Here is a 25,569-nt window from a genome sequence, read left to right as displayed (position 1 = left end):
CTTTCCTAAATCATTCCTTAAATGGCCTTGCTCACAGCAAGTTTTCCTGTGAGAAGCCTGTGAGAAAGATTGCCTTTAAAAATTCACACACCAGTCATTTTCTCTGTCCACCCAATGGGCTAAGGTCTGTCTCTTTCTGTTTGTCTCTCTCTCTCTTTTTAAAGCCATCTGTCTCCTCTGCCTATTGTACTGCTTCTATTTTTAGCACTGAATTTCATATTACACAACTCAAATGCTAGAGTAAAAATGAGGTCTAACTCCAAACCATAATCCCTAATTTGCTGTCTTGGTTGTTATAGAAATGTTCATATGAAAAACATCAAATTGCTCATTAATGGTCAAAAAGGGTCTGCCTACCCAGAGACATTTTAATGACAGTAAGGACAAAAGTCCCCCATGTAGAAGCTGACCCCGACTACATGGACTTTGGTACAAATTTCATATCTTTATAAAAACAATAATCAAACAGCAATTCATTAGAGATGAGGAAGGGAAACAGTTTAATATCCATATTGGTTTTCACAAGAAAAAGACACTTATCTTTTATGGGGTGGGAGGGAATAACCAGTTCAGTTAGCAAGAGAACGTGTAAGTTCACAAGTGCTTATTACAAAAATATAGTTAAATATTTTTTTAGGATAAAGGGAAGGAACATAGTCATTTGCTCTTTTTTACACAAAGCCCAAGACGGCAGTGCATACCCAAACACTGGGAAATAGAACACTTGATGGAAGACAAAAAAAAAGAATGATGATTTTATGCAATGAGATCCTGAAGTTCATTTCTTTATCAAATGAGCTTGTTTCACTAAGTTTGGGTATGTCTTGGCAATCCTTACTTAAAGTCAACATGAACTGAAGCCAAGAAAAGATTATAGAAACCAGGCCCACGGAAGCAGAAATTTGGTCTAGAATATTTTCCAAGGAAAATATTGATTGGACATTTTTCTTCCTTGTACAAGAGGGAAAAGAATAGATTATTGAATATTATGTTATCAGGTCCTATGCTATGTTATACACAGTATCTCATTTAGTCCTCAAAATAGCCTAGTGAGATAACTAATGTTAAGTAGCTCTATGAGGTTATACAGCTAATTAAAAAAAAAAAATAAGTGGAATGGAACACTGGGCTGTCTGCCTCTAAAGACTAGCTCCCTCTACAAGGTGATTTCTTTCTCCCATATTCTACCGTGCTCTCTCTGTGCTAAGTTGCTTCAGTCGTGTCTGACTCTTTGTGACCCCATGGACTGTAGCCTGTCAGGGTCCTCTGTCCATGGGATTTTGCACTAGCCCTTTTGTATTTTTAAAACCTGACAATAACTTACCATATAGCCTTCTCTTCCTTTTTGATTTAGAGTTTTAAAAATGTTTTTTAAGATATAAACTATTATGGATACAGATGAAATCTCTGTGTATCTTATCCCAATCCCATGTCTCCTTCTAGTCCAGTGTCACACTACTCTTACTCCTCTGCAATCTGTTTTCTTCCTCAACATGTTTTTGGTCGAACCATGTGGCATGCGCATGCGGGATATTATTTCCCCAACAGGGATCAAACCCATGCCCCCTGCATTGGAAACATAGAGTCTTAACCACTGGACCACCAGGGAAGTCCCTCCTCAACATGCTTTTTCAGACTTATCTATGTTGCTCCAATTCATTCATTTTTACTCCATATTACGAACATACCATGATTTCTTTAAAAATCCATTCTTTTGCTCATCTGCAATGAACATTATTATGCGAGTCTTCTTTTACGTAAGTCGGAACTTTCCCTGGACTACATACCTAGGAATGGAACAGCAGGATCTGAGAAATGATAATGATAATAACTGATACTTAAACAGTGCTTATTTTGTGCCAAACATTATTCTAAGTGGCTTATATATATTAAGTCATTTAATTTTCATGATAACCTTATAAGGATTCTGTTATTATCTCTATTTACAGTGATAGGGAAGTAGTCTGATTCTAGAATCTATGCAACTTTACTATATATCATGAGGTCTAATTATCACTTTCTAAAATGATTATATCATTCATACTTCCAGTATCAGTGTATGAGTTTCAACATCCTTGGCAACACTTGTGATCAGAGTTTTTAACTTGTGCTATCCAAACATGACGTACTAAATTTTTCCTATACCGTTTTTCCTGGCATAATTTATTGACCAATAAATAGTCCATCTTACAGCACTGATTTGTATGGTATCTTTATCATATTTCAAGTTGCTACACACATGTGGATTCCGTTCTACTCTTTGTCTCTGTAACGATACCATTCTGCCTTAATTATTACAGTTTATAAACATATTTTAATATCTGGTAGGACAGAAATTGAGAATCTAATGAAAATCATAATAGATCTGTTGGTCTCCAAAATTGTTCTTTCAGAATTTCAACCCTTGGGTTTTCCACGTGAAGTTCAAGATCACCTTGAAAATTTTTATGGAAAGAAATCTGTGCTGGATATTCGGATTGTTTCTTCAGATTCCCTTTCTACTTTTCACCTTGCTCCATCTCCATGAGGCTGTCCTCCAGAAAAACAGCATCAACTGGGGCCCTTCATCCTGGACTCAGCCACTGAGAGTCAATGACAGGAGAAGGAAGAGCAAGAGGGAAAACAGGTCAGGGTATCTTCCCTCATTGGCTTTGTTGCCAGGGGTCACAATTACCACTGGCTATTCCTATAGCTCTGTCTGGACTTTTGTAAATAAGCCCATTATTGCCTGTCTTCAGCAAACCCTTTGGTGTGTACCATTGGTTTCTTGATCATTTGACTGACTTAAAATCTATTATAATTTTGGTTAAAATTTCATTTCTCAATTAATTTGATAAACACCTTTAATATTCTGAGTCTTCTTATCCATCAACATGTATCCATTTATCTAGGTCTTCTTTCATCTCTTCAATTTTTTTTTTTTAAGATTTTTTTTGATGTGGACCATTTTTAAAGTCTTTATGGAATTTCTTACAATGGTGCTTCTGTTTTATGCTTTGGTTTTTATGACCTTGAGGCATGTGGGATCTTGGCTCTCTGACCAGGGATCGACCCACTCCCCTTGCACTGAAAGGTGAAGTTTTAACCACTTGGTCACCAGGGACGTTCTTCATCCCTTCAATTTACTTTTAAGGATTTTCTGTAAACATTCTACATATCTTTTCTAAGAATTATTCCTAGCACGAGACAGCAAAAGAGACACTGATGTATAGAACAGTCTTATAGACTCTGTGGGAGAGGGAGAGGGTGGGAAGATTTGGGAGAATGGCATTGAAACATGTAAAATATCATGTATGAAACGAGTCGCCAGTCCAGGTTCAATGCACGATACTGGATGCTTGGGGCTGGTGCAATGGCACGACCCAGAGGGATGGTATGGGGAGGGAGGAGGGAGGAGGGTTCAGGATGGGGAACACATGTATACCTGTGGCGGATTCATTTTGATATTTGGCAAAACCAATACAATATTGTAAAGTTTAAAAATAAAATAGAATTAAAAAAAGAAGAATTATTCCTAGCTTCTTTGTGCTTCTTTGCATTTGTAAAAAGGGTCATTTCTTTAATTGGTTATTGTTGGCCTGTAGCAATACCAGCAATTTCTGTATCCAGCATCCTTGCTGAACTCTTCTATTAGTTCTAATAGTTTGCTGATTCTCCTGGATTGTCTATGTAGCAAATCATATCATCTGCAAATAAGGTCAGTTATCTCTCTTTACTTCCAAATCTTACATTTCTTAATGCTGTGCTTACTTTATTGCATTGGCTAGTACTTCCAAATAATGCTGAATAGAAACGGTATTAATGGGCATCCTTGTCTCATTTCTCTTTGCTCTCTCTTCACTGAGTAAAACCACCATAAATTCTAAAGCTGTGCCTCCCAGCTTCCATTTGTATAAGTAACTGTATACAAATTAAAGGAGGCACATTAGCCAAAAGAGTCATGTGACTACCATGTGCCTCAGAGCATATGATGTAACATTCTAATAAAGACATGACAAGCCTCGACAACCACAGCCTACAGTGAAATAGCCTTACATGAATTGTGAGCCTTGGCTTGGGTATAGCTTATTTACAAAATAAGGTTCAACCAATTCCTGCATAAGCCACCATCGGTTCATATTCCAGAAACTGTGGAGATGATCACATCAAACATTGCATGATTTTTACCATGTTAGCTTTTGAAACTGGGGGGAAAACAGGCAGAAAAGAAATAAACAGAAATAAACAGCGTGCTCTCTCTCTTTTAATGAATGTAATAACAGAAGAGTAATGAGGTTGGAAAACAGATGTGGACAAAGGAAAACGCATGCTACAGTGTGGCCCACACAATCTGGAAAGGAATGATAAAAAAAAAAAGCAAAAAAAAACACTTTACAAGCTGTTTTGAGTCTTGAATTAAAAGGAGTAATCAAGCAAGGCTGACTTATAAAGGGTCAGGGGGTAGCATCCTGCAGCAGAGAATAAGCAGGACTCCTTCTCCTTCACTGTCTCCTGCCCAGCTAAGTCCAGGAAGGAGGATTTTTTCCCATGCAGCAGCCTCTCTGAACATATTTTTGATTCCGGGTTTAATAACTGCTATCTAACCTCCTTCCCCTATCCACCCGCTCCCCAGGGAGGTACTTCCCTAATGGGTTGGCCCTTTTCAGTCTGGTTTTAGCCTCTGGTTCTTTATATTCTGAACGGGGGCACCTCAGTCTCCTGATATTACTTCCAGGCAAAAAATGTATCCAATTAGATAAATGTGTGTGATGCTGGTTTGGGGGTGCTCTCGTTCTCTTATTTCTTCCCACACCCTGTTCAGCATGTTCACCTCCTAGAGTCAATTAGAATGTGTATACTCAAAGAATTCCAACTTGAGAGTATCTAAATCCTCAAGTAGAGGGGGTTTTTTTGTTGTTGTTGTTTTTAAACTTTAACAGTATACATATATTAAAGCAACATCAAGAGGCAAATGCACCACATGATAAAAGAAAGAGAAAGCCTTATCCTGTTTCCAAGGAGATTAACCACACAAAGATAATTTTCTTCCCCCTGCTCCTGTGGGCATTGTTATTAATGGTGTCTTATGGCAGAATTGTCAGACGCTCATCAGTTTACCAAACTATGTTAGTCTGTACAAAGCATCTCTCAGAATGGTCCTGTGAGAAAGCAATCTGCTGAAGTTGTCTGACTGGGGCCTCTGAAAGCTTTCAAACTCAGCTACTGAAGTCCAGCCAGCATCTAATTTTACCCGTGAGTTCCAGGAGAGAGGAAAGCTGGTGGGAAGATTACAGAGTTCCTTGAAGCTCTGACCTACAACAGGAAGAGAGTTGTCAGCCTTCATGTCTCTCACTCTAAATCCCAAGGCAGACAACAGTGGCAGGGCGTTTTATAACACGTTCCCATTGTACAATTGCATATTTCAGAAACATGATGTTGGCTCCCTCATTTTCCACAGACCTCGTGTCAGTATAAACGGATGACCTTAAAATGAATTTCACTTAAGCTTTTCAATTCGAATGTGTCTAATGTACTTGGGCTTCTCTGGCTTTTCTTAGAAAATGGTGGGCATCCACTGTTGTCAGCCGGCCAGTGCCTCTACACATTCAGTCTGATCACTGCCTTAAGGTCCTGGGAACTACTGGTCATGTTAGTGTGAGACGCTACAGTGATTTCAGAGTTTCAGGGGCCTTTTATTTTGAGCTTTTTGTAAACCGAGTGGAAAAACAGGGCTTTGAAGTTACGTCTTGGCTTCAGCACTTACTAACTTAGCTGAGTTACTTAACGTCTCCAATACCTATCTGCAAAATGGGTGTAATGACACCTTTCTTAAAGGCTGGGAGGACTCATGACATTCAAGGTTAAGCAAGCTGCCCAGTGCTGAAGTCATGCAGTTCAATAAATATTACCTATTGCCAATCCGAAGTGATAGACGGCAAATTCATAATTATCTATAGTAAAGATGCCACTGAATGACACCTCCTAAGGAAAAAGATGACCTCAAGTGCCCCTAAGAGCACGTGGAGGATCAGCCAATGCGAGAGCAGAAGTGATAGCAAGTGTCTGGTGTCAGGGAGATCTCCAATATGATTGTCCCAGGCCAGTAATGGACAGCTGCCCACCCCAGGGCTGGTGCCCTGGGAAAGAACATGAGCTTCTTCTTGCTGGTAGGCTGATGAAAGGGAAATAAACAAGAGAACCAGCTCCCATGGGGAGAAACGTAAATGGCTTCATTAAAATTCTTATGCTGACCAACTTGCCTTCTGGAGTAGCAGTTCACACAGTAGCCAGGAACCTAAGAAAGGACCACAAGTTAGGCCACCCTCGGCTTCTCCAGAGTTGAACAGATGAACTGATGTCCTCAGTCCCCATGGACAGGAACTGACAATTGCTGTGCTCTAAAAGTCAGCTGGACTCCCATCAGAACAAAGCACAAAGCATACTGGAACATCAACCGTAACTCTGGGTTGTTATCTGGCTGAATTTTAGCGTTCTCAAATTCTATGTGCCCTCAAGAAGAAGCGAGATCAACACAGATTAGTTCTGAAGTTCTGCTTACTGCCCTCGGCCTTTTCCAAAGTAAATAAAAAGTAAAGTCGCTTCAGTCGTGTCTGATTCTGTGCGGCTCCAAGAACCATAGCCTGCCAGGCTCCTCTGTCCATGGGATTCTCTAGGCAAGAACACTGGAGTGGGTAGACATTCCCTTCTCCGGGGGATCTTCCTGACCCAGGGATCGAACCTGTGTCCCTTATGTCTCCTGCACTGGCAGACAGGTTCTTTACTGTTAGTGGTAAAGAACTATTAACTAAGCAACTACAAAGGACCAGGTACTACTGCTAATCCATACCATTCATCTGCCTGCTAGAAAGAAACCTTTTAGAAGTGGCTCAGCTACTAGAGAGCTTCAGTATCTGACAGAGAATAACAAGGTTACTTCTGACATTCAAATAAACTGTTTAGGAGAGAAGGGCACTGTATACTTAGACCCTTGGGTTTAAGAAGGAAACTCATCTTTTAATCAGAAATGAAATAAGAATCCCCAAGAGCTCAAGGCTCGCTGCAACATCTGTCAGTTTAGAATGGATTAATAAAATTAGGAGGGATGGCAAAATCTTATCTAGAGGGAATTACAAATCCAAATCCATATGCTGGAAGGGGATGGGATAGCCAGTTGTCAATATTTAGCTAGTGTCCTGTGATTCTTTTAAAAAGTAACACATGGCTTCCCAAACAAACTACAGAGTAGGTTTACCAGTCCTTGTTATATTAGATGAATACACTAAAATTATTAGTAGTAAATCTCCTGGTTGGAAAATCATGGCAGAACGGATGAGCATCCAAAAAGGTACAAGGAGGAGTGGTATTTGATCTAAACCTGGAAAGATGAATAGAACTTCTCTGAGAGTATGTATAAAGGGACACTGATGACAAGAGGGCTTTTCAGAGAAACTGGACCGCATGCACAAAAATGTGATGGTGGAGGGACTTCCTGGCAGTCTGGTGGCTGAGACGTCACACTTCTAATGCAGGGGAAGTGGGTTTGATTCCTGGAGGGAACTAAGATTCCATGTGCTGTGTGGCAAGACCAAAAGATTTTTAAACAGTGAAGGTGGCAAGGTAGAAGGTATGTTTAAGAGAGATAAGTAAGTAAATTCAGCACAAACAGTGCATCTAAGGAAGGAGTGGGCAGTCAGATAGAAGAGCTCAGTCTGAAAATGGGAAGGGAGGCTTTGCGGTGACTGTGAGGCAAGGCGCTGGTGTCTCATTCAGATTCACAGGCTCTCCTTTCGAGGTGGTTTGCTAGTCACATGTGTACAGAAGAAGAAACAGGCTAAGTGAAGGTCCCATGTTTATGGCAGAATAGTCACATTTTTTAATTATTTGATCGCTCCTCAATTTCATGTTGCCCACCACCCCGACTACCACTGTGTTACCTTACACAAGAAATTAATGAACTTGGATTTCTATTATCTGAAGGTGGCAACACAACATTCAAGTTTCCGAGGGGAAAAATATTTCGACAGGATCAAACTATTTGCTATTTGGGGAAACAGAAAGACTCTCCTGGACCACTGAAGTCTCGCATTCGAAGGAAGGTAACGTGGAAAAAAGTTTTCTTGAAGGAATGACTTGAGGACATGGATCGAAGACCAAGGTTCTGGCCTTTATTAGCAATGTGACTGATTTCTTTTTAAATCTTTATTTATTTATTTTTAACTTTTATTTTATATTGGCATATAGCCAATTAACAATGCTGTGATAGTTTCAGGTGGACAGCAAAGGGGCTCAGCCATACATGTACACCTATCCATTCTCATCCTAGCTCCCTTCCCCATCCAGGCTGCCCCAGAATATAGCAATATGACTTCAGATGAGTTTCTTTCTCTATGTCTTATTGGCAAAATGGGGATGACAACATCTGTCTCATAGGTTTCTATTTAGAACACACACAAAGTGGGTACAAATGCTCTATAACTACACGGCATAGAGAAAAGATTTTTTAAAAATCCAACATTCTTGATTTGGTAGAGAAAAGACCTACACATAATTTGAGTTCACCCCCAGAAACCACTCAGAGACATACATACACGTGGTAATAAGGCCCAGCCCTTACTCGTAGGCTGCTCAACACCATCTGCAGGGCTGGGGTTAAGGCCGAGAAAATTACTTTGGGTTCCTGTGTGATGGGATACAAACAGCACTAAACACTTAGGTCCCTTTTGTAATGGTTATTTTTGTGGGACTCTGTCTCTTGTTCGCCTTGGTCTCCTACTCATCTCTCTCTGGGCCCCTGACTCAATGGTTTTAAAGGTATTACATGAACAACAATCTTAAATGCATAGCATTCCACGCACAAAGACATTCCATTTAAAGAAATCTTCAAAACAAGAAACTACCTCGTGGCTTGAAAAAGGAAGGCTTAATGACCCATGTTGTCTGATGCAGCTCAGGGTCACTCTGAAGGCACTTGGAAACACAGCACTCTCATGTTAAAAAAGAAGCCTCGATTATATAGTGAGTCATCAGCCCGTTTAGCCTATGACTACCAGCAGAGGTTGACAAAGGGTGGGAAACTTTTTATTAACTGTAAAAATTGAAGATCAAAGTCAGAAAATAAATATGATATACTTGTGACTTGGGAGCTTCAGAAAACAATCTCTCGGTTTGAGCAGACTCAATTTTCAGGGGAAAATAGATTAGGTGGCATCTCCCATCCCTAAAGTCTAGGAACAAAGTTGCACAGAATCGCCTGGCAAGAAAACTAGCAAGGGACCCAAATTCCTGAAAGCCAAACACCATCCACTTATGATTTTATTAGGTGTTATGCACTGAACACATAAACAAATCGCCAGGACTTTACTACGAATAGCTCAGGGAAAAGAAAGCTGTGGTAAGGTTCTTCATGTGAGCAGCTCAATCAGGAAACCTTCAGTCCCGAAACGCTACACACAATGTGGTCAAGCAAAACAACGTTCACAAAAGTCCTCCCCAAATGAGCGTTCGATGGACAAACCCCACTCAATACCCACAGCTGGCACTTAAGTCAGCCAACCAGCAAGAAGCACAAAAGTCAACTCAGAGTCCGATTCCAGGGCCCCTACGAACACCACTGGGTGCCAAGAGGTGGCCTCTGGGGTTTCAGAGAAGGGTGGGAAGACTCCTGGGTGCTGATGGTGTTCAAAAGTCTCTGACCACTGGAAGTCATCGCCAGTTTCCCATGACATTTTCCAGACATCATGGGACGTGGAAACCGAAGAGAGGGCATCAGGGAGGTCTCTGTGGGCTCGAAGGGGAAGGAACCTGGGTGCACTCATCCAGGCTCTCTTCCTACCTTGTCAGGTGACCTTGAGATGAACAGTTACCTCTTGAGATTCAGTTTTGCTCTTTGCAAAACAAGGAACGTGATGGAAGGGTATGTTTGACAACCATCAGAGAAGGGAAAGCTCTGATATTTTCATCCAAATCTGGGGCAGAGAGGAGGATGAGGAATTGGTTCCAGTCTCCAGTAGCCCCAAGCAGAGCAAAATCTGAAACTTCAATAAGTCATTGTGCTCCTTCTGTGACGATGACAGCCCTCAGAAAAGCTGTTCAGTGCCTTCAGAATGAATTGAGATCGAGTTCCAGATAGGACGGTGCCAGCAAAGAGTGGGATGTCACGACAGGGGTGTTTCAACACAGCCAAGGCAACCCCAGAGCTTAATTAACATTTTAAAAGGGAAAAGCTAAAATATTCTTATTGAAAGTTGGAATGAATTTATGGTTGATGTTTCGAGATAAATGATGATCAGTGTTGTTGTGGTATTGCTGTTGGTAAGGATGCAAGAACTTTCCAGCAATCAAATACTCTGCTTATCTGCTATTTAAAGCAGTGTAGTTAAAGTTTTTAATCTTACCAAGTACTTGGTCAAACATTTTAGAAAAACAGGAAAACTGATCTGACACGAGGGCAAAGGAGAGATAAAAGCACAATGAAAATACAACTGACGTATAAACTAAGAAACCAATTTTACTTTTTAAATCAGTGAGCCTTAAGTCAAGCAAAGGGGCTTCCCAGATGGTATTAATGGTAAAGAATCTGCCTGCCAATGCAGGAGACGTTAAGAGATGCAGGTTTGATTCCTGGTTGGGAAGATCCCCTGGAGGAGGGCATGGCAACCCACTCCAGTATTCTTGCCTGAAGAATCCCATGGACAGAGGAGCCTGGTGGGCTACAGTCCATGGGGTCACAAAGAGTCGGACATGACTGAAGTGACTTAGCATGCATGCAATACCAAAGCAAGGGGTCAGCTCTCTCGAATTTTTCTTGTAGGGTTGTTTCTATACTAAGGAATATGGTCGTGACTGGGGTTTTAGTAGGGTCCCAGTGGGCCTAATGTAGTAGAAAAGCTGAGGGATTGAGGTCTTATGGGTATTATCCTAAGGCTCTTTCTCCTATTTTCCTTTTATACATAAATAAGACAAGGGCTCCAGGCAACTATGAAGTTAGGGTAGCAAAGCATAAGGCAAATCACTTGGTCTCTCTGAGCCTTGGTTTTTCCACAGGTAAACTGAGGAGACTGAACCATAATATATAATCACTAAGTCATACCCAGAGTTCTTTTCAACTGAAATCACATAATGAAGTAGGAAATGTACCACCAATACCCCCCAAATACACACACTTCTACACCTCTGCTCCTCAGCTGAAATCTGACCACAGAACTTCATGAAGCACTAGACCAGAGGTATTCACAACCCGTCAGTCCTGGGTGTGACGGTTTCCTGGTGATAGAGCTAAGGCCAGTGAATGCTATTATGAATGATAATAATAGCTAACATCATTGAGCTCTTATTAAGGGCCAGGCACCAGAAATGTCACAACAATTTATTCAGTCGATCCTTGTAACAACTCTGTGAGGAATTAACCCTGACATCTGTCTCCATTTTGCAGATGAAGAAACTGAGGCTGAGGCACAGCGCGGTTAGGCGAGTACCAGGGAGCAAATGATACAGCAACAAATCACTGGATCCCCAAGATCCAAGGAGAAGGGACCACAGGGCTCCTGAAAACACTGCAGGATGCTAAAGACAGGGCTCCCAAGACAGAAGATTTAGCCCACTGAGGCGACGCCAGTGGGTTTAGCTGACTGCGAACTGGGACATGTGGGTGCCGTGTTGGTTCTACCACTGCAGTTAAGCCAAGTCCATTTCCTTGTCTATAAGACAAGGGCAGAGGAAGCGATAACCTTCCAGGCCCTTTTCAGCTCTGACATTCTCCATGAGGGACCATGTCCCATAGGGACTCAGCAACTGTTTGATTCCCAGGCTCTTTTTTTCCCCCAAAGTTCTTCATTTCTATTTTAAAAAATTGCATGTTCCCGTGGCCCTGGAATGCCTGCCTCCGGCCCCTCTGGAGCCCTGGGTTATGTGAAAGCGGCCGTGCCAAGCTGGCCCATGGGCGGGGCCGAGGCTTCCTGGCTGGCCTGTGACATGTTCCTGACGTACTGTGTGGTCAAGGAGCTGGAACTGGGGGGGCTGAACAAGGGCCAAGCCTTGCACTTCAGCTTCCTGACCTGGCAGCCATTCAGAGAGACCCTGCTAAGTGCTATTTCCTAAATACACTCTCTTTTCATAACAATCTTACCACATTGCTTTCCTTTACAAGCGCTCTTAAAAAAAGGGAACTGGACTCCTTCTGGTTAATCTACACAGACTACATTTGGAAACCATCAGAAACTGAACTCTAAACAAAACGTTATTAATGTGTTGTAATCTGCCCTCTATGTTGCAGATGAAAAGAAAATGTTTTATAGTTTCAGAGCATACGTTTTAATTGCCTTTTAAGAGTGCATATACTTTTAGTACTTTGTGTTATAAAACTGTAGTATCTGTTTCTTGATAACTGTTGAGTGATCTCAGCTATTTTTATTAGTTTTTTTCCCCCTTATCCTTTTCTCCCCTTTTCTCCTGAACTGCCACCATGCAAAGTTCCCTTAGATCAAGCTTGATAGGGGGCTCACATATTTGAGATCTTCCATTATAAATAGCTTCTTAACAACCTCCACCTCACTATAAAACACTTGTTCCTGAAAATGAGTTCTATAAACAAAGATGGAGTGGATGGCTTTGTCTAATAATCCAGTAGGGCTGGGAACCGAGCAGTCTAGTCTTTTCCCAGTTGCTCTTGCTTTTTTATGGGGGCCAGATGACCCACAGAGATCTGATGCCCTTGCTACTTTTCTCAACTGTACAGCCTTGTCCCAGGAGACTAACATATCCGTCATCGGCCCAGAGGTTTCAAGGGCAGAGTCGTGGCCATACCAAGATCCAGTCTGTTTTTCAGCAAAGAATCCCAAATTCATTAGAATTAGGCCTGAAATTAACGGAGGGGTTGGCCTCTCCACCAGCTGACAAACCCCAGGAAGACCAGGTGGCTTGACAAGAGTCTAAGGGGCTGAGGTGCCCACTGTCCCACCCTCCAGCTGGCTGAACAGCGCCCAGCTCATGGACCAATGCTATAAACCTGAATCACAGGCTCACAGGAAATGAAGTGACCTTTCTCGGCTCAGGGCTTCCTGGAGCAGGGCTGGGGGATGGGGACACTGGGCCACCCGGATTACTGGCCAGCAGGAAACGGCAGAATTTGCCAGGGCTCTTCCGAGTGGCCCAAGTATTAAGTGTCCTCAGTGATGCACCACAACGGCAGCTACAGTTGATAAAGCCTTTCCAGGGTCATCCAATGGAAGGTGATGTTCCCAAAAATCAGATTCAAAGAGACTGCTTGCACCAGACAGTTCATAGAGATGATATGGTCCATCACTCATTTTCCGGTGGGGAACTGAAGCCGAGATGGGCAAGTTATTTACCCGAGGTCTCACGGCCTACGTGAGCTCAGAAACCCGGCTTCTAGTTCTTTGCCTGGCTCTTCACCCACCACAGGATGACCACTGCTGAGTAAAGGAAGCATCACTAGGAGGAATTCCCTTTAGTTATCTGAAAATGGAAGCCTGTGCCCTTTAATTTCAGTTTCTTTTCAAAGATAGTCATCTTTCTTATCTCAAACATTAACTCAAATGTTTCTTACTCTGTCTCCAGTGTTTCCCTAATGTCTTCATGACTCACTGGATATTATGGCTTGATACAGTACAGAGTGGTGCTCAGTTACAACTTTAGCTTCTAAAGCAATTTTTTTTAAATGAAAAACAAGCCTTTCTCTCAGTCTCCTTGCCATCAAAACTTGCACAACACATGGAGAATTCTTGCAATGGCTTAGCAGGCTCTGTTTTCATAATATGTCAGTCAGAATCCACAATGTGAAGGAGCAGTTGTTTATAAATCTATCACAACTGAAAGTTTAAATTGGAGTTTTCTTTCCTACGCTCGCTTCAATAGTCTTTTACTTCATATATGGGCTAAGGGGGAGAAAACAACTAGGCCTACTCAGGTCTCGCTGCGCGCTGACAACCGGGAGGCAAAGCCATCAGTTGGGCCCAGGGCATGAATGTCCTAAAACACCCACCAAGCAAACCCGACCTTCCTTACAGGAAAGCCAGGCCATTCCACAGCTCCTTCTAGTTCTACAATGGATGCTGTTATTCAGGACCTTATTTTTTGATCCTCTTCAAGCCTGCCTCATTCAATTTCTGGATTCTTAATCCTTGGGGCAGGTGACATTTTAATACTCTAAGAAATCAGCTCAAAAGAAAGCTTTGAAAAACTGGGTCATCACATTTTAGTATTCCAGGGGTCTATCAGCTAGATATGGCAGGCCTTTCTCTCTTTAGACAGATCACAGATTAAAGGGTAATAATTATAAAAAGACAGGACAGAGAACAGCTACTTAAAAACATCCTTGGAAATAACTTCTTCTACCACCATTTTACAACCGCTTCCAAAGGATTCTCTTCTGAGATGAAACAATGTGAAACCAAGAGTTCTCCTTGAGACAGGTTGGAAGCCCTTCCGTTCAGTTGTTTTTGTATTAATCGGTGCTCCTAAAACAAACTGTTTCTTCAGCCAGGGACATGATTCTATGTTGGGATCCTGGAGTCTGTCTCTCTCCTTAAGATCTCAGCAATATAGTTTTTGGGTGTGTTTCATGACCTTTTGTGCTAGCAAATAAGCCTTTGGAGGATTAAAATTAACTTTTCTCATCCTAGTTTAAAGAGTACTCTGCTCTGGGAACATCAAAAAAAAAAAAAAGAAAAAAAGCCTGAGTCTTGTGCCAAATACCAGTCTAGCAATGCTGATATTGCTTTCAAGGTTCTTATTTTAAAAATAAATTTTTACAGGAGTAGCAGAGAAAGTAGCAAAAGGAATTTCAAAAGCTCTTCTTTTTAAGATCAAAGAAGAATCAAGTTTTGTTACAAGTTTTTGAGAGTATACGACTACTTTAAACTACTCCAAGTGGTGTAAAGCATTAAATGTGCTTCAAACTTCTTGACGGAGAGATCTAAGAGCAGTCACTCAACCTGACCTAGGTATCCTAATAAGGACCACATAGAATATTCAATGAAGTCTTGGTATCATATGTGTTAGGAGCTTTGAAGTCAGGCTATCAGATTGGTCATCTGCCACAGAGCGGGCTAGATAAATTCCCACAATGACACACTCCTGGAATGAACACTAAGGGATTCAGGTCAGTGCTCCTTCCTGCTAAGAAAGCACAGGGCAGGCAAATTCTCACCATATAGCCTTTGCCCTCTGATCTTATATCTTACCTGTCCTCCCCAGGCCCAGGGCTCTGTGGGAATTCATGACAATCTGACGCTTGGATCCTCAATTGCCATAATCTTTATGAGTTGATTTCTTTGAAAGTTCATGGGAAATAGGCTGGAATCATTACAGGGAAGGCACTTTAGATTTCCATTAAAAAAAAAAAAAAAAAAGAGTGTCAGCTTCAACTCCAAAATCTATTCCTTTACAAGGAGCACAGACAAAAATTGTATTAAATCATCCAGAGGAAAATACAGAACTTGAAAATATTTTAAAGGACTTTAAAGGACTTCAGACTCAAATAGGGTGTCATCCATGACAGGTACAAAGAAGAAGGATCAGAAGAAGTTCCCTTGGCTGCCTTCACAGGGCAAGGATTCAAGAAGTGCTCAGGAAGGCAGAAAGCTTTCCAAAAGAAGCTAATTCAAAAGACATTTCCAAGTCAACATCCAAACCAAAGAGATGTGGAAAAATTCACAAAAGCATCCTAACAAAACATCCTGACAAAGTACCCTAACTCCTTTTTGCAAACCCACAACGGGTAGGAGCAAAGTTCTAATGTGACAGCCTTTTAAAGCAGCAAGATGCAACCACAAATGTGGTTGCTCTTCCAACATTATTTCCTTTGGGAAAATTACATGGGTGGGTAGGGAAGCAAACCCCCGAGGACTGCAGTTTACAAGGCCTGAGAGGTAGGCTGCACAGAACCTAGGAGTGGGGGCCTCCTGGTCCAGAGGAGAAATCTAACCTTATTGTACTAGGTGGCGAAGATCTCTGGCTGCTCTTCAGGCAGAGTATGCTGCTCTCCATTTGCAAAACTGCTCAATAAAATTTTACTGGCAAGGCAAAAGGAGAAACATCTGCTATACTCAAGAGCAGCTGTGGTCAGCAATAAGGCAGCTGGCACAGGGTCAATGCTGTTCTTGCTGGTAGGTGGTATTGTGGTCACCAGTAATTACTTTGGAGAATTTCATGGAGTCAAGGATAACTAAATGGACAAAGAACATTTTATTTTACTTTCTATCTTTAGCCCAGGAGCAAAAATCGTGACATGCTGTACAGAATTCAGAAGCCCAAAGCAGTCCCTATTTTTCATGGAAGGACTTCTGTTACCTCAAAGACTGGAAACCCTTAAACGTAAGTATTTCAAACAATATGCTCTTGACAAGTGACCTCTCCACTCATTATTTCTGATTGAACAGTTCCTGTAGATTGCATTAGTCTTTAAGTGTTTCCTTTTGCAGATATATTATAGAATACTTTATAAAGAAAAATGTGAAAATTATATTGAGCAAATCAATAAACGGTACACGTTTTTAAAAACCTCATCTTTATCAAATTTACATGATACCTTCAAAGTTAAATAAACCCTGCACAGAGTGGGAATTTGGAGTGTAAATAAAAATCTGTTCAAGGCATGCAGTTGATAATTTTTCTACAGAATGATGAATGTCAGAAAGTAGCAGTTAAATTAATATACACTGTACTTAAAAAATTAAACACTTGGGAAATAACCTCTCGAGCCACTGGAAAATGACAAAGTCTAAGATATTTCAATCAAGTTAATTTCAGTACCAGAGCAATGCATTTTTCCCACCAGAAACTATATGAAAAAAACAAATTAACCAAAATGGGCCTCCGAATGATGGGATAACATCAACCTCAAAGAGAATGTCATGATTGCTTGTCAATTACGTTATGCTACACACACATACTCAAAGGCGAAACTAGCCGCATTCATTTTAAATCATGTCAAGGCCGAATGGCTGATATTATATTAAAATGAAAGCATGACTTGCATTTTAAAAAAGAAAAGGAAATGCTCTTGCCAACCAAGAGAGCTAACCTGCAACGGTAATTCAGGTATGCAAGCTCCAGTGAGGCCATGCAAGGTGAACCATGTCCAAAATGTTATTGGATACACAACCCAGGGCTTCCCTGGTGGCTCAGATGGTTTAAAAAAAAAAAAAAAAAAATCTGCCTGCAATGCACCTAGGTTTGATCCCTGGATTGGGAAGAGTCCCTTGGAGAAGGCAATGGCTATCCACTCCAGTATTCTTATCTGGAGAATTCCATGGACAGAGGAGTCTGGTGGGCTATAGTTCATGGGGTTGCAAAGAGCTGGACATGATTGAGCTAGAGACAGCCAGATGCTCTCAGATTCCTTACCCACAGAAACTGTAAGGTATTAAATGCCTGTTTTCTACCACTTAACCTGGGGATGATTTGTTATATATCAATAAGTAACTAAGACAATACTGGAAAATTGTACACACACACCCTAAGTGTACCCCTTACTGCTGGGGCTCCTAGAACATCCTTAGATGTGCTGGGAGTGGAGGGAGAGACTCAGGGACCAATTTCAACCAATTTTAGACCTATTTCTGACTTGACCATCTCTACAACGCCACTTCTGATCAGGTTAGGGTCATGGTAGGTCCAGGCTTCTCCTAGGATGGAAAAGAACCCCTGGTTGGCATGCGAGGCAGATCAAAGCTGGGTGTTAGAAGGCTGGGATTCTAAATGTCACCCTTGTTAGTCATTGTGTGTAGATCACTTGAACCCTCAGAGCTTTAGACAAGTCAGAGGAGGAGGGCTTCCAGTTTTGATGTTACTTTGAGTCCACGAAGACCCTAGATCCTCTAGACTCTAAACAGGGGCCCCATGACCTTCACAGCCTTCACAACCAGGCAATAAGAGGCGCCTAAAAATCTCCTGCTATTTTTTTTTTCCTCTTTCAATGAGACTTTCCCTATCATTTTTTAAAAGTACTAAATTTAGGTGCTCCGTAAGGAATGGCTTTTATGGTAGCCCAAACATCTCACAGTTGTAACATTAGTCTACGGTCTTAACCAACTGAATAGTAGTCAGAGGACTTCTATAACTCTGATTTGGACATACAACATTTTGATCAGAAAATCAGAGAAAAGCTGATTGATATCCAATAGTATCATCTTTTAAAATGAATTATTTTATTGATTTATCAATAATATTTGCTGAAATATTGTCTAAAATTATAGTCCATTATACTGCATTTAGGAAGACAAATAGTGAAACCACAAATACAATGGAGTTTCAGTTAAGTCTTAAAAAACACCATTTGTCCCTGTATATCCTGTTTTGCAAAATGTAGAGTCAAAGAAGTCTGTGAGCATCAGGCAATTTTAATACTAAATGAAAATAATCATCTGAATTTTACCTTTTTATTCTTTTATGACAGATATTTTGCTAACTTCTAGTCACCCTGTTTTTAAACTGATGCCTTTGCTGATGAGACTTCTATAAACTGAATGGACTTTCCTTAGTTTTGTTTTTTTTTTAACCTGCTGAAAACTGATTTTGTCTTCTAAAGACACTACCTTCTAAAGAACTGGCAAAAATAAATCCTGATACATCCAATGGTGAGATAGTATGCACCCCATTATATGAGATTATAAATAAAGTTTTCAATCTGTCTGGAAGAAACTGGGATTAGGGATTAGTTTGTAAAGACAGAGAGAGATGCAATAATCTTTGGAGAACTGAGATCAAAACTATTCCTTCTCGTCAACATTAGCTCAGAAAAAGTGGGATAAACCTCTGAAAGAGCAGGCTGACCGGCAGAAGCGAGGTTCTGAAGGTAAATTTTCCTTTGGCTTTCTGAATCCCAGGCTCTTTTCATCTCATGAGACTTTAAGTCCAGGTTCTGCCGTTGCTCTTTGCTATGACTTGTGTTCAGTGATGTCTTTCTCTTTCTTAACATACACATGAGCCAACTTTTTGTTTGTTTGTTTTACTTTTTGGCCACAAAAAAAGGCAGGTGAGATCTTAGTTCCCTGACCAGGGATAGAACCCACGCCCCCTGCAGTGGAAGCTTGAAGTTTAACCACTGGGTTGCCAGGCAAGTTCCCCAGTTATGTCTTTCTAATTGGAGGAAGGGTCTAAGCATGATGGGCAAGTCAGTGAGAAAATTCTCATCATGGTTAAAGCATCAAAAATACAAAGGGAGGAGGGCTTGGGTCTTGGGTCTGGCAACATTAACCAAATATGGACTGATTCCAAAAAGACATGAAAGTTACTAAAACACCACTTTAAATGTCTTTATGTGTTAACAGGTATAGCGACTTAGGGCTATTCAGGACATATCTAAGAGTCTCTTAGGTCAAATTCTGACATTTATACTGTCTTCTTCATGTTCTTGGCTTCTTAACCTTGAATAAAAAGAACCATTCTGGTTCTAGATTTACTTGTCACTGGGAAAGCGTTCTCCTTTAATTAAAACACAGACATACACTGAATCTTACTGCATTATCATGAAGGCTCTTAGATTTCTTACCAAATTAAGCATTTATTCAAGAAATCTTTTTTAAACCCTATGCATTTACTATTAGCAGGAGGAAAAGTATAATGCTTAAGCTGTTTTTACCTTAAAACTATTGTTTTATTGGGCTTATTTACTTTCTCTTCTATTATTAGCATAGAGATGGCTAAGTTGTTGTTGCTGGTGTGTGTGTGTATTAAATCTTGACACAAGACAAGCAGAGAACAGCAGAGCAAAGGGCAGTGCAGGCAGAGTGGTCAAACAGGCTGCTTCTGCCACTCGCTTCCACACATAACCTGTAAATCAGTAGCAACAGCAAATTCCTCATTGACTTCTGGAATCATTTCCAAATAGTCAAACCTCCAAGGTCAAATCTACCAATTCAGTGCGTCTGTTGTACTGAGAGGCCCCCAAAGAAAGGACTGCAATTTCGTGTTGGCTTCTTCCGAAGGGCGGGTGAGAGACAGCGAGTGAGAGTTGCGGGGGAGGGAGCTGATGGTTTCTCATGGCAAGAATCCTCTCCTGCCCAAATACAGGAAAATTCCCAAGTAAGAGTGGCATATTGAAATCTAATCAAATGGCTAGCCTATTTTTGCCCTTGGATTCGTCAAAACCGTCTTAAGAACAACAACCCTTGGTACCTTTCAAGAATGCTTCTTTCAGGGGAAGGCTTTAGTTAAGATGCTCTTCAGTTTGAGTTTAATTTAAAATTTAGTCTCAGGGCTCGTGACACAGGTAAATGAATGTGGTCGACTGAATGAGATAAGATCGGGCTTGAACTTCTTAGGGGCTGTGCACTAAAACAAGTAAGTTTTAAACGAGCATCAGCTGCAATTCGGTCCTTTTTAAACATCATGATGTAGCGGAAAGAATATGGACTTTGGGGGTCAGAGAAACCTGGGTTCGAGGCCTGTCCCAATCACTTATCTTTTCTTAGACACAGTTCTCTTAAAAATACTATTCCACCTGGCAGGACAGTTGTGAGGATAAGAAAATATGCATATACAGTGTCTATCACAGAGTAGGCATTCAATAAATGATTCTTCTTGCTATGAATACTACCACTCCTACTATTATTATTATTTGAGGTAATACGGTTACTTACAGTTTCCAAACATCCAAATAGCCACATCAAAATGTAGGTCACAAGGAGAATGTAACTGTCCTAATGGAAAATCCCAATCAAAATATTTTTATCATATACACGTTTAAAACTTAAGTATAAGACTTTTAGGCCTGTGAACTTTAACACAATAGCTATGCCTTCACATACCTGAGTGTTCTTAAAAAAAAAAAAAAAAAAAATTCACATTGAAAAGGTCAAGTTGTAAGGCCATTTGATTAAAATAGTAATAAAAGAGTAAACATTAACTCACAATTTCTCCTCTGGTCTTTACTATTCCAAGTAGTATCACCTCCCAAATAAGTTGCACCTTAAGACAATTTAAGATTATCTTGATTAAAATCTTTAAGTTCTTAATTTTAAGTAGGGAAAACCTAATCTCCAAAAGCCAAGTTTAATACTTTTACCATGATCTAGATCTTAACTGCAGCATGCTATCCTCTGCTACTCCTGAAACATGACTGCCCAAAGTAAATGAAGTTCCCTTTTTATATTAATTTTAGAGCCACTGATAAAAATGCAAATAATTAACATCAGAAAGGAAGAATTGCTCATCACTAGGCCACCCAAATTTCCAGAAGCATTAGAAGTTATAGAAAGCTTATCTCTGGAATTTCAACAGTTTTCTCAAAGGTTTCAGAGCTATCTACTAGAGGCTTTGCAAACTGAATTAAATAACAAAAATAAAGCAAATGAATAACCACCCTTCAAATCTGTCAATATTTCAAATCTAGGCTTTCCTCCTGGGTATATAACTATCCTCGAGGATAATTCTGTTCAATCTAGTATCTCCTCTCCAAATTCACTTTTCAGATCAGATCAGATCAGTCGCTCAATCGTGTCCGACTCTTCGCAACCCCATGAATCGCAGCACGCCAGGCCTCCCTGTCCATCGAGTCAGTGATGCCATCCAGCCATCTCATCCTCTGTCGTCCCCTTCTCCTCTTGCCCCCAACCCCTCCCAGCATCAGAGTCTTTTCCAATGAGTCAACTCTTCGAATGAGGTGGCCAAAGTATTGGAGTTTCAGCTCCCAAGCTAAATAAGGATGTTGGTGCCAAATCAACTCCCATTACCTAAAAGAGGGTAACCCATTTAATTCACTCTTGCTTTTGCGTCTCAAAAATAAATTCACTAAATCAGCACCTGATCTTTTCCTAAGAAGAGTAAGCCTATTCTGTATGTAGAAAAAAACTGACTCAAAAATAGGTTATGTTGCTTCCACTGTTAAAAACATCTACAAGTAAATTTAAAAATCCGAAGTATCCAAGCATTTGGATTTCTTATTTGCCCGTCCGGACTATCTGCAATATCCATTTCGATTTTTGCTATTTCTAACAGCGAAGCCATCACAGGAGTTGGCCTGAGGGCGGGGAGAGGAAATCTGGCTTCCACCCCTGGGACACACGTTTCGGCGCTTGTGTCTGACTGACTCTGCCAATCACCCCTCCCAGAAGCCACAAGCTTGGCTTACAATAACAGAGTATATCAAAGAGGACAGGAAAGAAAACAAGACAGTGGCAGGGTCAGCAGAGGATAAGAACACGGTCAAGATGCCCTGTGGAGGCAGGGAACAGGGAGCCATATATTCATGGCATTAAAATATGTTTATTAGTAAAGGTAATGTCATAAATGCATAGGACCTTGACTGCCAAAGTCAGCCAGGACGACTGTAAAACCACGGTTAGACACAGCTAGGAGAGCAGACTGTCTCATTATGATGGGACTGGTCAAGAAAAAACATTCCAGTTCACGTGAGCTTGGAATTATAACCCATACGCTTAAACCAACTTAGAGTGATGATTATGGTAACTGTATATTGACTTCTGATATTAAAATCATCCACATAAAGCGACTCTTTTCACTAGAACCATCTAACTCCAGAATAGTGATAATCTATTCTTGCCTCCATATAAAAACATGCCTGATCCATTCTGCACTGTGATCATAAACTCAGCAGACTTAAAAGGCATAGAGAGTGGGAGAGAAAAGAAATTAAGAGGTGGCGGTGGGGGTTTATAGTCCATCTGCATTCGACCTTGACTCTGCTACTTATGGGCTGTGTGATCTTGGGTAAGTTACTAGTTTCTCTGAATTGCAGTTTCCTCAGAAAATTATTATGAGCACTCAACATCCAAAAAAAGGTAAACTTTCAATATGCATTAACTCAGGGAAGCCTGATATGCTGCAGTCCACAGGGTCGCAAAGAGTAGGACCTGACTTAGCAACTGAACAGCAAATTATTAAAGACAGGTAAAAACAAAAGATAACGTTTAAAGTCCACACTCTTGGGCCTGACATTCCCAAACTACTTTTAGCCTCAATTAACTTTTTCAGCCTTTGCTTACTTCCCTTCACAGCCACTATCCAAGTTTCCTGTATCTACTCCTTTATCTGTGTGGTTCCCTCCATATAAAATCACCATTAGAGTCACTTTTAAAGATTCGAGCCTACCATTCAAATAATACCTTCTTCAAACAGCCTTTTTTATCTTCCCCATTCCTCTTCACTAAATTACTCATAATATCTTGCTACCTTCTGACAACTGAGTATTTTATGCCATCTATTATAGCCAGTTGCATATAAACAGAATAGCTAGCACAAGGCTTAGATACTTACATACAGTAGCACTTAATAAATGTTGATTAGAGGAATAAAGGAGTCACAACGATTCTCTCTCTGCTAGATCTAAGGAAAGGAGCAACTTGCCTTCACCCTCCCACTTTGCTCCAGAACCCCACGAAAATGCCGCTGCCTCCTTAACTCTGGCAGGATGGGAGATGCACGATGCCAGGAGCCTAAGCTGTGAGCGCTGGCACTTTGCTCTTTGCCTTCAAGGAGTTAAACTGAGTCCTGGGGAGATAAAAATCTCTGGTTTTTATTGTTTAGTGAGAATGCCTGACAAACGAAGATCCAGCTGCAATTGTAACATTCCAGGCTCATAAGGCGCCAAGTTTTACTAACTATAATTTAACTGGTCCGACTGCTGCAGTCCAAATTCTTGTTTGGATAATCAGTCTTTGTTTGAATATGTTCAAAAACAGCCCAGGCTAGCATTAGCCTCTGGGTATGTCATGTGAGCTGATTACCCTGTGGCTCCCAGTAGCAGAAACTCATACACAAGAGGAGGATTATTTTCCTAGTATTACTGTTACGCTAACATATAATCAGCCCTTTTCTCCCAGTCTCCACATCTCTTTCACAGCCTCCCCCAACCTTCCTCCTCCAACCTTCCCCACCCCCCCCACTCCTGCCTTTCTTTTTTCTTCTCTCTTTTCTCTCTCTCTCTCTTTTTTTTTTTTAATAATTCAAAAGTCTTCTTTCCAAGTTCAACCAAAGTTGAAAGGTGAAAAGGTCAAGAAAGTTTCATGGCTGTGGCTGTTTAGAAAAGGGTAGGACTAACTGGGGTCTCTCTTGCTCAGCCTCTACTCAAGGCTCAAGAAGCTCATATTTCACTGTACTTCTGCAGCGCTCAGTCCCCTTGACACAATCTGTTTGGAATGAAATTAAGCCCTTGTTAATCATTTTTAACATAATAATAATAATTTCACCTGCCAAACAATCATTTCATACTTAAGTAACTCAAGTGGCTCATTTGTTTGTTAAAAAAAAAAAATTCCAAATTCTCCAAATTGCACATTTTAACTGAAGGACATTTACTTGGGACCTGCCCACCCCGCCTGTCTGCAAGTCATTTGGCTCTAACAAGCCAAGAAGGATTCTGGAAACTCTGTACCTATCCTGTCACTTGGGCCTTGGTCTGGCCATTCTCAAAGAGCCCAAATGCGCTGAACCATTTACAGTGCTTAGGACAGAGGCTGGCTGATAGAAAATATCAGCTAAGAGAATTTTGGGGAAGAAATCCTGACTCGAGGGTATAGTTCTAGCAATCAGTGGGAAAACTGCTAGCAGGGAAAGACCATGGCTCAGAAAAGGCTGGGATGATTGGTACATGGGTGGGTGAAATGCTGTAAACTGGGAAACTTACGTCGGCGCGCTCAGCTGGTCTGGAATTGTAGGTGTAGATCTGGACCTCGCAGCTCCTACATTGCTAAAGGGAAGGCCACCAAAGGGGAAGGAAACTCCGATCCCTGGGAGGGAGATCTGTTTATTTTACAATTAACAACAGCAAAGGAACGCTTTCTGAAATTTTCCCTGGAAGGCTCAGCATTTAATCCTATACAACAGTTTGGTATTGAATCTTCAAGGTCTTAGTTGAGATGACAGGCAGAAATCAGAGTACTTCAGACCTGCTCCAGAGAGAGACACACACACAAGGAAACAAGAACAGCTCCTTCTGGGGCCAAAATTCTAAATTACATGGTGATCTAGGATTCGAGAGAGGAGAAGAGGAAACAGAGGAGGCTGCGCACTAGCATGCAGCGGAAAATGGCAGGAAGTGACGTCCACTGCTTGAAGGCTTATCACGCAGCTGTTGTTGTTGTTGAGTCACTAAGTCATATTCGATTTTTTTGTGACCCCCCTCATGGACTGTAGCCTGCCAAGCTCCTCTGTCCATGGAATTCTCCAGACAAGAATACTGGAGTGGGTTGCTATTTCCTTCTCCAGGGGATCCTCCTGACCCAGGGATCAAACCCATGTCTCCTGCATTGGCAGGTGGACTCTTTTACCCCTGAGTTATCTGGGAAGCCTGTCATGTATCTACTTCTCTGTATTCTTGCTCCAAGCGTTCAAAGGGAAAGAAGAGCAAGTCGATTGTGAATTCCCACAAATTCTAACAGTTGCATGGTAGACTGTACTCATCTTTAACATCCACGAATTACATCTTTTACTCACTTATCCTGCTGAAATTTAAGACCATGTTTTTCCTCCCTGCTGCGGGTATTGCGTGAAAAAAAAACCACACCCCACTGTTATTAATAATGCTCAGTTCACATTAATTAGAATTTTAGAATGTCATAGGCCAAAGAGCGCTTAAAGAAAAATTGAAGTAGAAGCGTCTCGGGGCCAGAA

The 25,569-nt window shown here is 41.1% G+C and overlaps 1 protein-coding gene across 12 annotated transcripts in view; it reads right to left on the bottom strand.

Annotated features, from left to right (window-relative positions):
* Positions 1 to 25,569, bottom strand: part of BCAS3 (BCAS3 microtubule associated cell migration factor) — a 589,835-nt gene that overhangs the window by 118,014 nt on the left and 446,252 nt on the right. Inside the window, exon 25 of one of the 12 annotated variants that reach the window (XM_044939599.2) lies at positions 3,533 to 5,292. The exons of the other annotated variants lie outside the window; for them this stretch is intronic. Within the exon in view, the coding sequence (XP_044795534.1) occupies positions 5,102 to 5,292 (191 nt within the window). The 3' untranslated portion in view covers positions 3,533 to 5,101. Of the gene's footprint in view, positions 1 to 3,532; positions 5,293 to 25,569 lie in introns of those variants that run through there. 12 annotated transcript variants of the gene reach the window in all.

Source organism: Bubalus bubalis, chromosome 3 (genome assembly GCF_019923935.1).
Source record: "Bubalus bubalis isolate 160015118507 breed Murrah chromosome 3, NDDB_SH_1, whole genome shotgun sequence".
Taxonomy (NCBI): Eukaryota; Metazoa; Chordata; class Mammalia; order Artiodactyla; family Bovidae; genus Bubalus; species Bubalus bubalis.
This window is presented reverse-complemented; position numbering and strand designations above follow the sequence as displayed.